This window comes from Aythya marila (assembly GCF_965140915.1).
Source record: "Aythya marila genome assembly, chromosome: 3".
NCBI classification, from domain to species: Eukaryota; Metazoa; Chordata; class Aves; order Anseriformes; family Anatidae; genus Aythya; species Aythya marila.
The window spans coordinates 5160258-5175260 of record NC_139044.1 but is presented as its reverse complement, the minus strand read 5'-3'; the positions used below and the strand labels follow the sequence as shown (position 1 = coordinate 5175260).

Below are 15003 nucleotides of genomic sequence, written 5' to 3'. Positions count from 1 at the left end.
TTGCCTGTTTGTTTCCAGGAGCTCCCAACACAGCAGAATTGAGAATTTGCCGTGTGAATAAGAACTGTGGAAGTGTAAAAGGAGGAGATGAAATATTTCTACTGTGTGACAAAGTTCAAAAAGGTAACCTTGGCTAGTTTTTTCTTCCTTTATTCCAAATGGCTGACACTACTGCTTTCTAGATGGGGAATTTAAACCCTTCACCGCGCTCCTGTGTAAGTGCTCTGGCTTTAGCTAGGCAGAATAGCTTTCAGGTTCAAGGGCTCTCAGCACCCCTGAAAGATGCTCTGTGTCTTTAAGGTCAAGGCATGTACTCTGCATCTCAATTCTGAGTCAGGCTCCTTTGTTCGCTCCCCCTCCTGCTTTTTCTCCTGCAAGTTTTCAGTTTTCTTTAGCTTAACGAGCATCTTGTGTTTGTAACGGACTAGATGATATAGAAGTCAGATTTGTCTTGGACAACTGGGAGGCCAAAGGCTCCTTCTCACAAGCTGATGTTCACCGCCAAGTTGCAATTGTGTTCAGAACGCCACCGTTTCTCAAAGACATCACCGAGCCTGTCACGGTGAAGATGCAGTTAAGAAGACCTTCCGACCAGGAAGTCAGTGAACCAATGGACTTCAGATACCTACCAGACGAAAAGGGTATGGTTACCCTTGCTTGAATTTCTTAAAAGTTACTATCAATGCAGAACGCTTGTTTATAGTAAACAGTAATTTCATTAGTAAAAATTTTACAATGCTACTTTTACAATGTGATTTTTTTTTTAAAAAAAAACCTACCACTAGTCAGTTTGCTCCCTGTTTCAATGAAAACATCAAGAGTCATGGTTAACAGTGTCTTGGTTTGTTAGCAGTGTAGCCACATCTGAAATATATTTTTTAAATACATTTTTCTACAGTAAGGGGCCACTAGTGTAAGTTTTAGAGAGTTTCTTTACAAATTATTATATCAAAGAATTTTAATTAACAGTGGTCTTCCTTCTACTCCTTTTGTTGTAGATCCATATGGTAACAAAGCAAAAAGGCAAAGATCAACACTGGCTTGGCAAAAACTCATACAAGACTGTGGTAAGGGAAATACTTGTCTGTGTCTTGTCTGAGCGAACTAAATGGTTAGATGGGGTCATTTTATTTGAGAGCAAACATTCAAAGTAGATTCGTGCTTCTTCCGTCACAGGATCAAATGCGACAGAGAGGCCCAAAGTGGCTTTGTTTTCTGCTACCAACCCTGAAGGGAAGATGATCAAGAAAGGTAAGTTTTGGCTTGCATGTCCCAAATCCAAGAGCAGTTTGAAACAAGCAGTGTCTGATTGCTGTGGGAAGGGGCTGGTGCTTTTCAGGGAGCACTGAAGGTCCCAAGGCGGCAGCAGTACCTGTCTCTTATTCCTCCTCAGCAATGCTGTGACTTCCTTTTTCCACACGAGAGTGCTCCAGCCTCTTCATCATAATGCTTACATTTAAATAAAATTAAAATTATATTGAGGCCCTTTCTAAGCACTGCTGTCTTTAGTTCAGATGAGTATTCATTGTCTCTGGGTTCAGATACTCTATCCTTCAACCCTAACACTCAGTTCCTGTCCTTCCCTCCTCTTTGCTAAAAATTCCGGTATTTCCTCAAGCTTTTCTCCCTGTAGGATACTGGTACTTTTGGCTATACAAGCTAAACCCATCAATTCTTTGCGTAAAAGAAGGTTGTTACCTTCAGCATGGCCCATAAAGGGGGGTGTAAGGCAGACAGCTGTCTTGCTGCTGTCCAGAAATATAGTGCTTGTCCTGGACAGCATTGAAGCAAGTACGTAAAGTGCAGATCCACAGATAATCTTGTTAAGACAACCATTTTTGCCATCTGTAATTAAAACAAGCATACAGAAATGGCATAAAAATACAGTAATGTCTTTCCTCTTCACAGAACCAAACATGTTTTCATCCACGCTGATGATGCCAGGGCTAGGAACTCTGCCCAGCTCCGGTCAGATGTATCCCGGGTGCAATCAGATTCCCCATCAGCCCGCACAGGTGGGCCCAGGGAAGCAAGACACGCTCTCTTCCTGCTGGCAGCAGCTGTACAGCACCCCCTCCTCGGCTGGCAGCCTGCTCAACACGCACCCACAGAACAGCTTTGCGGCCGACGTGCCTCAGCCCGGCGCGCAGGGCAGCAGCACTCTCCCAGCTTTCCACGATAACCCTCTGAACTGGCCTGATGAGAAGGATTCCAGCTTTTTCAGGAATTTCAGCAGCACTAACGGGATGGGAGCAGTGGCGGTGTCAACTGCAGACGTGCAGAGTGTTTCCAGTAACAGCATCGTGCACCAGACTCATCAGGCCAGCACCACAGCAAGCATCATGAACATGGAGACCGATGACATGAACTGCACTAGCATAAACTTTGAGAAGTATAATCAGGTGTTAAATGTAAGCAATCACAGGCAGCAGCTCCACCAGGTGCCTCCAGCTTGTCCACCTGTGGTAGCCCCTGGCAGCACACCTTTTAATTCACAGTCTAACTTAGCTGACCCAGCAGTTTACAGTTTTTTAGACCAAGAAGTTTTAAGCGAATCAAGACTATCCACCAACCCTATCCAAAATCATCAGAACAGCATTGCAGATAGCCAGTTCTATGACACTGATGGTGTCCACACTGATGAGCTCTATCAGTCTTTCCAATTTGATACCATATTGCAAAGCTATAACCATTGAGCCCGTGCTGTCGGGCTGAAGTGGGGTACGTACAGCGACCAGTAGCTTACCCTTCTGGATTCCCTGCTTTCTCTTTCAGAATGTCACTATGTAAGTTTCACGATGTAACGTCAAAGTTATATATTACAGCCCAAAGACTGGTGCCCGTAAAGAAGAAAAGTGGGAGTAGGGTTTGGGGTTCTGTACTTTAGAAGTGCCTCTTAGACATTTTTATGCTGTTGGAAAAGGGAATTGTTAATACTTAAAGCATCGTTACCTTTAGGGATAGTAAAAGCTGGTATCTTCAGAAGGGTCAAATTTCGTATAATTCACAGGGTTAAAATTGCCTGCAAAGAAACTATTTTTGCAACGGAAAGTACTTTCCATCTTGATAGAACAGAAACTAGGAAGAAACTGCACACGGGCACTCTAGTTCAGATTCACCTAATGTTAAAGCTTTACTCAATTTGCTTGAAAGATTCAGGTTTCTTACCCTCTTTCATATAAAATATTTTTCTCCTAAAACAAGATCATGCATTGATTTTTCACATTTTCACCGTATTCCATTTGCTTTCAAGGCAAATTTACTCTAAAAAAATTTAATGACTATGTCATTGTTAGATATATTTTAAAAGACCGGAAGGTTTGAGTTTTTAAATAGTCCAGATCTGTTGTAAATGAATCACTGCACAGAATAATGAACAGAAAGTAAGGACTTCTCTGCACTTCATCCCAAGTGCACTATTTTAAATGACAAAACCCTGTTGCTTTAGGAATGGAGCATGCCGTTATTTCTCCGGAATTTGTTTTTGTGTGTATGTAGCTGTGATGCGTATTTTATTTTGATCTGCAGAAATATTATTGAGCCGAAGCCTCTACCTATTCTTTCCTCAGGTATCCTGGCAGTTTCCTGCTATGCAAGTGACTGCTTAAAAAATGGCTCAGATCCGGCCTCCCCACCACCCCCTCACAAGAAGGCTTGGGGTAAACCCAGAGGCAGTCTTAGTGCAGCCAAACTTAGATGCACTGTATTAACAATTTAAGGCCATTTCAGTCTGTACTAATTAAAAACACTCCTTTACACTCTGTATCTGAAACCAGAACTTCCTCTCTTCACTTGCTTCCCAATCTTCATTCTTAGCCTGAGGTGCGAGGTGTCCAAGGACAGCTCGCACGAATTAACTGGCTAGGTGAGACACTTGTCTGCATATAGGGCTTTGCTATTTTATTATTATTATAAAAAGCAAGACAGCAAGAAATATATCAGTGCATTTCTTAAGTTATAGAGCTGTTTCATATGGCAGATAAGGCTTAAGAATCTAATTTTTACTGTTTGGCAACATAAAACTGCACCACGAAGAGACATATTAAATAGCACACTTGAATGTAAAAGAAACAAAAAACACAACCCCAAATTAAAAAAAGCTACTTGAGATGTACAGTTGTATGCAAGGCAGAAAGGAACTCCAAAAAAACTCAGTGGTTTATGGGAAAGCAATGACTGTTTAAGTGCAGTAATTCACTGCATTGAAGGCAGTGAGGTGCTGCAGCTGTAACGCACGACACCAATTACGCAGGTTTGACGGAAAAGGTTCTTTCGAGGTGTATAAATGAAGTTTGGAACACTGCTTCCTGTAACTTCAGTACACGACAGAATGAATTGACTCTCCACACTTACTTAAAGCAAGTTTTTCTCACTTCTGCGAAACACTTACCTTTTCAGGAGCTCCGCCGCAGTCTTCTGACAGAAAAAAACAAATACAAAGAAAGCTTGAAATGTGTTGTTTATTCAGTTCTTTTTTTTGAAGTTCTCAACTTTAAGTTTATTAAAAGTAAACATTTTCCTTACTTTATAGAATGCTCTTTATAGTACAATTTGTTTTTACAGTATAATTAAATATTTTCAAAGTTCTGTTTTCCTTTGTAAACAAGTTGGTTTGGTAATTAAAAAACTGGTTATACTAAGGACTCAGCTTCTGCAGCCTTCTCAGATTCACAGCATCCCTCCCACTAGGGAGACCAGAGCAATCGGAGAAATTAGGCTTTGGCTTGCTTATCCTGGGGCTCTTAAGACTATTTTGTTCCGTTCACAATTACTGTTGGCTGCTGTGAAACCTTAAGCAATGTGTGCATTAAGGATTCATTTGCACTCAGCATTTTTTTGTGGCACAGCAATTGACTCGTTGGGCAGATGGGCGCAGAGCACAGATGCACTCGGGCTCTGCTAGAGACGTACACCAGGTACAGCTTGCACTCACCACCTTTCCTGCAAAGAGCTGTCTCCAGGCTCAGCTACGCTGATACAAAAAAATGGAGGGGGACGTTTTATGTGCCCAGTTGTTTGGAGAAATACAACAGCTTCGTTTTAAATCTTTCCAGTGTGAAGAAAGATGATGCTAAGGAACAGTGCTTGGACCTTGTTTTTCAGCATTTTCCATGTAACAGGCTAGAAAATACCTTCCTCTTAAGCACATGCCTCAAGAACAAAGTTAAATCATGCTCTTGTTATTCTCACAAAACATCCTGAGTTATCCACATGTAGGCAGCTTACTTTTAAAAACAAGATGAAGGCCAAAGTAGAACATTAACACTATTGCTGCAAAATTCCTTACAGATTATGCTCGTTCAAAATGTTTATCATATTAGAAACTGCAGACTTTAAGCAAAGTTCAAAGACTGGGTTACAGCTCATTTTCATACAGCCACGTGATAACCGAACAGTAAATGACTAGCTAAACAGCTGTACAGACATTTGCATCATCAACTTTTTTTTTTCTTTTTCCTTCCTCTGGTGTATTTCACATTTATCATAAAAAGCCATCTAAGGATTTTTGGTGGACCTCGCGCCATTGTATGGAGAAGATTAGACTCAGCGCCTTTAGCATAGTCTTTAGAGCCTCATTTCTTTGCATTCTGATTCTTAACAGTGTCCCCTGTCACCATGACAATGTAGAGCATATTGCAGGAAGCTGAACCTGAGTGCACCTTAAGTGTCTTAACTATGACCGGAGTAGGAGTCCTTCCTGCTGCTGCCTCGTTAGTTCTATTTCCCCCCGGGCCAGCTCTTCTAATGTCTGTTGTGCCCATAGTGCAGCCTTGCTTACATTTTTCCCCTCTAGTTTATGGAATTTATAAATCACATTTTAGCTCACTCTGAGTTTCTGTCAAGAAATCACATAGATATGAGACTGAAATTCTCTTTCTGTTTGTTTTCTGAATTCAGTTTCTTAAGTTTTCCATCTTTCACGACACTTCCTTTCTGGGTACTGATTGCTATCTGAGGCAACTACTCCTAGAATCTGTTGCTCATAACAGCTTTCAGATTAAAAACAAAGAAATCTTGCTGTCTGTATCAGGTTCCTACTGTTTTGTATTGGAAAAACAGGAGCTTCTGAACTGCAGCTATACTCATGTCACAGTGGACTAGAAAAACAAATGATGACAGTCAAGTTCTGACAGCCCATCACAGAGTATACAACATTTAGACTAATTTTTCAAGATAAGTTTTTAGGCACTCCGTTAGAATGTATGCATTAGTGCCTTTCTGAGCCTTCAACTAAAGTTACCATGCATCTGCTCTACTGGGAAGTCCTGGCACCGCTGACTTCAAGGTAACACATCTCAGTAATCTTCCCTGTCCCTAAACTGTTTTTTCCTGGAAAATCATTACCCTTAATCTCTGAAATGTTTGTTAATGAAGAGCCCTTAAATTCCAAACCTTAATTTCTTGAGGACAGCGTAACTCTTCAGTACTTCAGGTGAGCAGAAACATCTTCCTCACTGAATTAACATCCAGGTACCCATCCAAGGCTAGGTACTAGAAAAAATGCAATACACTGCGACTGTACTGCAAAACAAGGCATTTTATCTCTGTCTTGGTCTTTTAACACCAACATTCTTCAGAATGTTCTATATTTATTTGCACTTTGGGGTTCCTGGTATCCCTATTTTTCGCTAGAATTCCATCACGCATTGCCAGGAATTCCCTATCTTTTGGTGACTCACGGGGAAATCCTGTTCGTGAAGACTGTAACCAGGCCAAAGAGCTGCCGAGTTTCTAGGAAGCATCGCTGATGTTTTACAATGAGAAAAACAGTTTTTAAGTGCAAAGTTTTTATCTGCAAACTGTTTTTCCCTTTGAAAAGCACTCCAAGAGGCAAATCTGTCTGTCTCTGAAGCTGACATTGATCAAAAAGCAGCCAGCACAGGGCAGAATATCACCTCGTTCCAGGCACTACCCTACTGCTTTCAGAGTCTCATCTTGTGAAACGGTCCTACATGAACAGGGCTCAGAAAACGCTAGGACTGCACTTCAAGCAATTCAGTGCTACCTGCATCCAGACAAGAAAGCTGCATCCAATATAAAAACAGTAAAAAAAAATAAAAAATAAATCTGGCTGTAGGGAGGGTGATTTTTAATTAAAACATTCCAAACAGTACAGCATAAAACACACATAATGTACTCGCTTAGCACGCCGTATGCAGGCAGTATACCATTTGTTTTTCTTAAGGGATTTTTTTTTTAAAAAAAGATTTGTTTTCAATACTTACTAAATACTTAACTTTTTAGCTTACCAAAATTGTATGCACAGAAGGAATTAAAATAGGGCTAGATATTAAATGAACACTACCTGTTCCAGAGTGTTTGAAGTTGATTCAAACTAACAATGTCCTTTGGCAGATCAACATGATCCAAACGTTTAACAAAAACACTTTGCAACCGAGCTGTAATACCATACGGTGTTCAGTAACCAGCTGATGACAGAGGAGCTGTTTTTTCCTCATTCCAACTCGAAGAGCTAGTTATCCAAGGCTGGAGGCCAGTCAACATCAACAGACTAGAAGAGCAGGAAAAGAAAAAAGTTACAAATCAGCAGACCATGTTTTCTGTATTCAGAAAGACTTGCCATCACTGTGCTTGGCTGGTCTGGGTTAACAGTGGGAAGAGGTAATACATAAAGAGAGACATTATGGGAGAAGACAAGAGGGAGAGTGGCATAAGCAGCCACCTCGTTCTGTTGGCTCCATAAGTATCAACTGGAGCTGGGTTTTCTTCATAAAAAGCAGAATTTAAATTCTTTTTACTATTACTAGCCAGAATCAGTTGATGTAGGCCTGCATTTGTAGAGTATCCAAAGCTGCTACTTAGAAACGTGAGCTATCTCCTCTTATCTTCTAACCTGAGCTGTATATCCTATAGATGGGGTGTTAGGATGTGAAAACAACCTGTCAATTGATGCCACAGAAATATTCAGGTATTGGGCAGTGCAGGCAAGACTTGAGTAGAAAGCCCTCAGCTGTCCCCAGATCTGCCTCCTCAGCAAGGAAAACTACACTAAAAGAATAAGCAGGCGAGCATTATGCAGAAGAATTATCGAGGCAACATCATTAAGAGTTATTCTGACTGTTAGTCAAAAGGGACAGAACATGCCTGACACTTGATTAGAAGCAACTGTAATAATTACTATGACTGGATTATGTCTTTCTTCCCTGCTCTCCCTGAGGCCACATCTCCAATTTCCTTTGGGCATAAACTTGTTGTTCACCCTCTTCCAAATGTTGTGCTGTTGCGATCACAACACAGGAATCACAACGCAGTACATTAAATGCCTTGGCTCCAAGACTGCCTACATTAATCACACCTATTCCTTGCCTAATCTACAACTTCATCAAAGGATTAGGCTCTTAGGCTAAGCTAAATTGCATTACTAGCACGATGACTAATTATTTTAGAATCCCTAGACATCCTTCATAGTTGCGTCCCATAAAAGTAGCGACACCTATCCGGGCGAGAGCGATCCTGATCAGCCTGCACCAGGTTCAAATGCTCCTGTTTTCAGCGCCCCCTGCAAGCTCTCTTTCTGTATTATCCCCCCACAGGTACACAAAAAACTGCACGTCTGCTATGCAAAATTTAACACATAGGCAGTCTTCCAGAAACACATGACAACAAGCATGCTGGTAACCGGCTACTCAATGTGAAAATTCACGTTTTAAATAGACCTTGCCAAACCACCAGGTTTAATATTCAATTCAAATCTCCACATACATTCTTTTAGCCAAAACAAATTTTGTAGTTACAAGTCAATATCTACATCATCTGACTCCAGCAAGTGAATAAAGATATTTAGTTTGAACCAGTGTTGAAAGAGGAAGTCAAGTCTCTCCTATTTTTACTCCGCCCCCCTTTTCAAAAGAAATGATGTAAACAGAACAGAAAAAGAAAAGGCTCTATTACAATGGGTCCTAATAATAGGTGTCATCAATTCCTGCTCTGTCCTCCCATCCCTCGCCCAACACGAACTCAGCAGAGGAAGCCTGTCGCATGACACAAGCATGTGGCAGTGTGGTACAAACCATCATCTTTGCATAAACGTCATCTTTCCTATTAACTGAGGTAAGAAATGTTGATTTGGTTAGAGCGATTCCATTGAAAGCATCTCACAAATGCAACTACATTACTAATTGCCAGGACAGATAAATAATGAAGAACTCACTTCTACATCCAACTCCAGAATGTCAGCGGTTCTGTTCAATAGGGAGCCAATATTTGGTTTTGTTCTTCCAAAGTCTCCGTGCACAAATTCTTTAATGTAGCTAAAAAGGGTGGCTAAGGAAAGGTGCACTGTGCCATAAAGGCCTCCAAAGGTGGAGGGGGAAAAATGGAAAAAAATAGTGTGATGAAAAAACATACTCAAAGCAAAAATAGTATATTTTTCTACTGCTAATCTAAATTGAAGTGAACATCCTGTTACGACTATCCTTAACATCGTGTTAAGCTCATATCCATAAAGACTACTAATTCTTGGCTTTTTATACATTTTATAGCTATCAGATACTTTTCCATCTATCAGATTGCTCACCGCCAAAATATGCACAAACTGGTAGCATTTTTGAATGAAAGCCCATGTGAAATTCTGACATAAAAGCAAACATCAGCAAGATCTGACTGCTGAAGAACAGAGATTTAGAAACACTGCAGAGATAAAAGCAGGAAACTTCCCATTGCCTGAATTGCTCTCATCAACAAGGTGTTTCGTAAATGCATTGTGTAACAGCAGCTAAGGATACGTTCCTGCTTGAGTCTTCAGATGCAGGCGAAAGTGATGCTCATCTATGTACTCAGACTTCATGGTGTGAATGATCCGACATCGTACGGCCAGAGGCCTTCTGTGAAGAACCCGGAGAGGTGTCTTCTGGTCAAGTTTTAATTCCTATTACAAGAGGGAACAAAATAAACGAGGAAGGAAATATGCAACACACTGCACAGATTGAGATGAAATCAAATGTCCCATTAGCCAATCGCATCTTTCTTTTTTATATTGTGTTATGGGAGTTGAGTAATCTTCTGGAGGAAAGACTAATTTTTTTCGTGTTTATGGAAAGAAAAAAGGACAGCCATCTCAGAGGCTACACGAGAAGGCCTCACATGAACACAAACTAATGGAATCACATATACAGAGGAATAACCTTGAAATCTCCACGGTCGTTTGCTGGAATAACTCCAGGATTTGAAACCTCACTGAGAGCCTCAGGCAATCAAAAATAAAATAAAAATCCCATCCACAAAATGCTTTGTCTAAACTACAGCCAACCCTCTAGAAATAATAATGGGGGGGGGGGAAAGTTCTCAGAATAGACGTTTAAGAAGCTCATTCCCTACCCTCATCCCCTTCCCCAGATAAGATGCCGCACTTTGAAAGGCAACCTTTCAGCAAGTGGGTAGGCATACTTAAAAAAAAAGGAAACAACAAAACCAGTTCACAACAATTGTTTCCCTTAACTGTATTGGTTCAAGCTTCAATTTAAGAATGATTTCATGGCCAAGACCCATAGACAACAGTGCAACACAACAAAAACTGAAGACATTCCCCCACCAGCATTGTCCCTCTGACTAGCTTTTGGAGGAAGTTCTCGTTAACACAGCACGCTTGCTACACTGAGCACTTGGTTAGCCCTTTTTGCACTATTTTCCATAGACCTTACAAACTTCTAATTGCTGCAGCTGTGGAAGAATGGCTTTAGAGCTTGCAGAAGAAGCAATCTCCATTCCTTTCACTTAAACAAAACAATCTAAGGTAAAGAAAGAGGCGTCGGTGCCAGATTTCCCCCTCCCATTCCCTGCTGTTTATTATTTGGTCTGCTATTACACAATAACTTGTAACAGGCTATCTAACAGTGAGAAGGGGGAAAGGGAAAGGAGATATGAAAGTCATATAGCAGCAGGAACCCCGATCAAACAAACCAACCAACCACAGGAAGGAGGTATGACCATGGGTGCATGTATATAAAATCTCCCCTAAGACACCAGGACAGGTACTACATAAATTAACAAAAAAAAAAAAAAAAAAGAGCTACAGATACCTTGATATCATCTAGAAATGCAATATCTTCTTTCTGTATTGCTTTGTCTGTCCATACTAAGGCACTATAGGTCTTTGTTTTTTCCTCTTCACCTTCCTTCATACGACCAATTGCCTCTCTAAATAAAAGAAATTAATTACTCATGTAACATAAGCATAATTATATAATGCTGTGAGCAAGAACGCTTGCAAAACTCCCAAAGCGTCACTTTGAAATCCCTTGCCAGCAATGATAAATACTGACCTGGTGACAAGCTGTAAATCTCGAACCCGTATTTTGTCTGACGAGTTATTAATTGTCTGTGATATTTAAAAAAAGAACCAGTTAGCAAAACTGCTCTCTTAGAGAAGAAACACATGCTTTATGAGTTCCGGGAGGTGCAAATGATTTACCTGCTGAAGTTCCTTCATTTCCTCAGCAGTAAAATGTATTCTACGAGGATTCACAAGCTCAATGGCGAAGGGCCTTCCTGGCAACATGCACAGTCATAAAACATAAAAACATGTTGTTCTAAATTAACGTTTGAATTTATGCAGTAAGGTTGGAAGGTGTGAAGGCTGTCTGCTGTTATGCAAACAGGGATAGGAACTTGCAGGCTTAGGGATGTAACATCAGATGGAAGGAAAGAAACAAGGGACTTTTTTGGCTACTAAACCCCAGTATCAGCAATAAGTGCAAATTACGACTTCCCAGAAGACATCTTGTACAAGTCTGTGCTAATTAAAAAATAAAATAAGAAAAAAAGTTAATTAGCTTATTTTCTGTCACCTACAGCAATGCCCAGGTGCAGGATGATGTTAAATCCCGCTCCCTCAGCTAAACATCTGTTGCAATAGCTGTGCTTTCTGTGCTGAGGGCCAGGGATGCTCCCCAGTAAAAGCAATGCCAAGAACGACACTCCCAATCAGACAGGAACTGGAATGTATCATTGTTAGTTTTCACTTTTTCTTCCCCCCTGCTCCTTTGGATATAGTAGATTCAGAGTATTTTCCAATACTGACCTTTAGAAAGGAGCCAAGTTCAAAAAGAAAACAAGGCTTCCCCACTCCCCAGTGACAGGCAAAGCACAAGGACCCAACAGAAAACAAGACAGGAATCTGTCTGGCATAAAGGTTTTAAAAATAGGAAGTGAATAAAACAAAATATTCGTAACAAGCTCTGCTTTTCCATGCAGCTATGCAGCCAGGGACACAGAAAAAGGTCTCCTCTTTCAGTTCTTTTTATGAAGCTATGAAGTCTTTGGGAAGAAATACATAAATATCACTAAAATGTTTCCACCATAAAACTTCAAAGCATGCCCAGTCACACACTTATGCACTTAGCAGTCAGCAAGACCTATCAGGGTAGCTCCATTTTGTTTGTTTCTGTGTTTCACAAGAGATGTTTCAAGCCTTACCATTGCCTAGTGTTCGTACATCCACATCTTCTCTTCCAGAGGAGGAAAAATTAAAGCCTATAACAGATTTGAACACGGGAGATGAGATTTTACTTTACATTTTTAATACTCTCCACAGCTTTTAAAAGGTGAGATATTCTAAATTTGTTTGCAAATATACTTCAAATAGTTATCTTTATAAAATGAAGCCTGCACTGTATTTGAGCAAATCAAGAGGGAAACAGTTTCTGTTTATTCCTTCATGCTCATTAATTTCTTGAAAAGCACTCCTAATTTTTTGGCCAATCAATGTGAGCTGTCTTCCTCCAAAACAGAACTTAAATACACCCAATGGTTTCCAAAGATTTCAGAGAAATTTCTCCTAGTCTGCTCTCCTGGGCAGAAGAGGAAGAAAATTCAGGTCCAATCTGAAAGATAACCACTTTTTTTTTGTTTGGTTGGTTGGTTGTTTTTGTTTTTGTCTTTCAAGCTACAAACATGTATTGTTGGATATTTAGTTTCCTGTATCACACCCCTTCTATCTTCAAGCTTTGCCTGAAGATGGACTGGGAGACCAAACCTTGCACTAAATAGTAACTTTGCAGCTCCACTATAAAGGGTCTCTGAAAAACTGTTTCACTTTTATTTTTTTTTCCTCTATAGGGAACAGACAAGAGCACAAAGATTTTCTTAGTTTTTATTATCCCTCACTTCTCCAGTCATGTAATGACAACTAAATAACAGCGAGAAAATGTTTCCATGGTCCTGAAGGCTTTTTTCTGTCACAACATCAGAATTTTCTTAGTTGGACTCTCCTTGGACAAAACATGCTCTGGATCTTTTATCAACTTCACAGCCCTTTGCTGGACTCAGTGTAGCATGTCCATGTCTTTCTTGCACAGGAGCCCCAAACTGGGCCCAGGACAGTGTCACACCACTGCTGAGAAAAGGCAGATCACCTCCCTTGACCTGCTGACAACAGTCTTCCTGTACGTTTATATTGCTCCTCACCGTTATTTATAGGCATATTTATAGGTGGTCACCTGTGGTAATTCTGCAAGCTAAAGTCAGGTGTTACATACTAATTGGTCTGAAGACATAGTCTGAGAATTTTTCTAGTGTTCAGATTAACATAGCAACTCTTGGGAGGGAGGAAAGAAGGGGAAAGAAACTCTTTTTTTCTAATCTAATATGTAATGCAATTTTTCCTTGGGCGTTCTATGTCTCCAAGTCTAGCAGGCGACAAATGACAGGCAATGATTATTTCATCTGGATAATCCCTGGATAAGCATTTATCTTATGGAACTCTATGCACTGAAGAAAATAAATTAATCAAGGTAAGAAACATGAAGGGGTTGAAGGCTAGGCAGATATTATGGAATGCCCGTGGCAAAAACCTCCTCATTAGGAGTCACTGAATGAATTACCAACTGTTACGAGACAAAAATACTACCACATAAAAGCAGACTTTTTGCATCATCAGATCAGCTGAGGAGATATTTTAGAAGGATAAAAGATACTGTATGAAATACAATCATCTAGTTACTCATAGGCCATAGCTAAAAAACAGCTTATGGGCTTTGGCTCAGAAGGGTAGGAGAGGGATAAAGAAACGGAGTGTTTTCCATTACACTCTTGTATTAAGTGAGTAGCTACTAAGAAAAAATATTCTAGAAATAATGAGAGATATGTATGGTAAAGGATCTCCTAGACACTTACTGTCTGCTTTGAATTCTGCCATTAGATGCTCCGAAATCAGTTCTTCCACTGAAGACTCCAGCTTTCGCTCCCCATCAATAATCCAGGGAGTCTGAGGTAAATTCCTTGAATATTTATTGTACCTTCCTGTACAAACAAGCATGTTACCTGTAAGCGTTCTTAAGTAATGGACAAAAGAACCAGTATTCCATATTAAAATGCATTTAACTTCCATTGGAGCCTCATGAAAATAATTTTAGACACTTAACCTTGTTTTACAGCAAGAGCACTGCAGCAACAAATTCATGCTCCTGGACCTGCAAGTGTTTCAGCACCCAAGATGACCAGCTTAAAGGCACATGTGGAGAACCTATTGCTGCAGTCAAACCCTCAGGTATGAGAAGCATATAAACAAAACTGTACAAAGACTAACACAACTGAGAAGGAAAAAACAGAGATCCAAGTACCCAGTCTGAGGCAACTTAGTTCTGAATAATTATTCTTTGAATCAGAGCACGGTATTGAGCCAATTTCCTCCAAGCCGAACTAGTGTTTTTTATACAAATAAATAAATAAATGAAATCAGTATTATATATTGAGGTATAGCTTGATACATCCTCACTAGATAAACAGGATATATGTATATACACAAATATATATATATATGTGCTTGTTCACCAATCTATTTACGTCCTAAGTAAACAAGTTCCCCCACATCCTTCTGTCAAATAGTTCAGGTTTCAATCCAAGTTCTGCCTTGTCTGAATGTTTAACAGAAGAAACCCAAACTACAATGCTTTGGCTTGTTACAAGGAAAACCACGCTAGCAAAATACCTCAGTAATAAACCAGTGCAAATTTCAAGAACCTTGGAACATTGCTATGCAAACAG

At 40.1% G+C, this 15003-nt stretch overlaps 2 protein-coding genes and 1 long non-coding RNA gene across 4 annotated transcripts in view; 2 read left to right on the top strand and 1 right to left on the bottom strand.

Moving 5' to 3' along the window:
• The window catches only part of REL (REL proto-oncogene, NF-kB subunit), a 33770-nt gene extending 28398 nt beyond the window's left edge, over window positions 1–5372 (top strand). The window contains exons 6-10 of the mRNA XM_082757916.1: window positions 19–123; window positions 429–641; window positions 999–1067; window positions 1177–1251; window positions 1909–5372. Of these exons, the coding sequence (XP_082614042.1) occupies window positions 19–123; window positions 429–641; window positions 999–1067; window positions 1177–1251; window positions 1909–2696 (1250 nt within the window). The 3' untranslated portion in view covers window positions 2697–5372. The remainder of the gene's footprint in view (window positions 1–18; window positions 124–428; window positions 642–998; window positions 1068–1176; window positions 1252–1908) is intronic.
• Window positions 5373–5573: 201 nt separating this feature from the next.
• PUS10 (pseudouridine synthase 10) overlaps window positions 5574–15003 on the bottom strand; it is a 33503-nt gene continuing 24073 nt past the window's right edge. For both annotated transcript variants that reach the window (XM_082757918.1, XM_082757917.1), the window contains exons 11-18: window positions 14134–14259; window positions 12436–12492; window positions 11432–11508; window positions 11283–11338; window positions 11040–11157; window positions 9747–9889; window positions 9173–9272; window positions 5574–7513 (exon numbers count right to left, since the gene is read on the bottom strand). In XM_082757918.1, the coding sequence (XP_082614044.1) occupies window positions 7475–7513; window positions 9173–9272; window positions 9747–9889; window positions 11040–11157; window positions 11283–11338; window positions 11432–11508; window positions 12436–12492; window positions 14134–14259 (716 nt within the window). In that variant the 3' untranslated portion in view covers window positions 5574–7474. The remainder of the gene's footprint in view (window positions 7514–9172; window positions 9273–9746; window positions 9890–11039; window positions 11158–11282; window positions 11339–11431; window positions 11509–12435; window positions 12493–14133; window positions 14260–15003) is intronic.
• On the top strand, window positions 13677–14504 carry LOC309876980. Its single transcript, XR_014317300.1, has 3 exons — window positions 13677–13751; window positions 14159–14229; window positions 14394–14504. It is a non-coding gene; the product is annotated as an uncharacterized lncRNA (long non-coding RNA).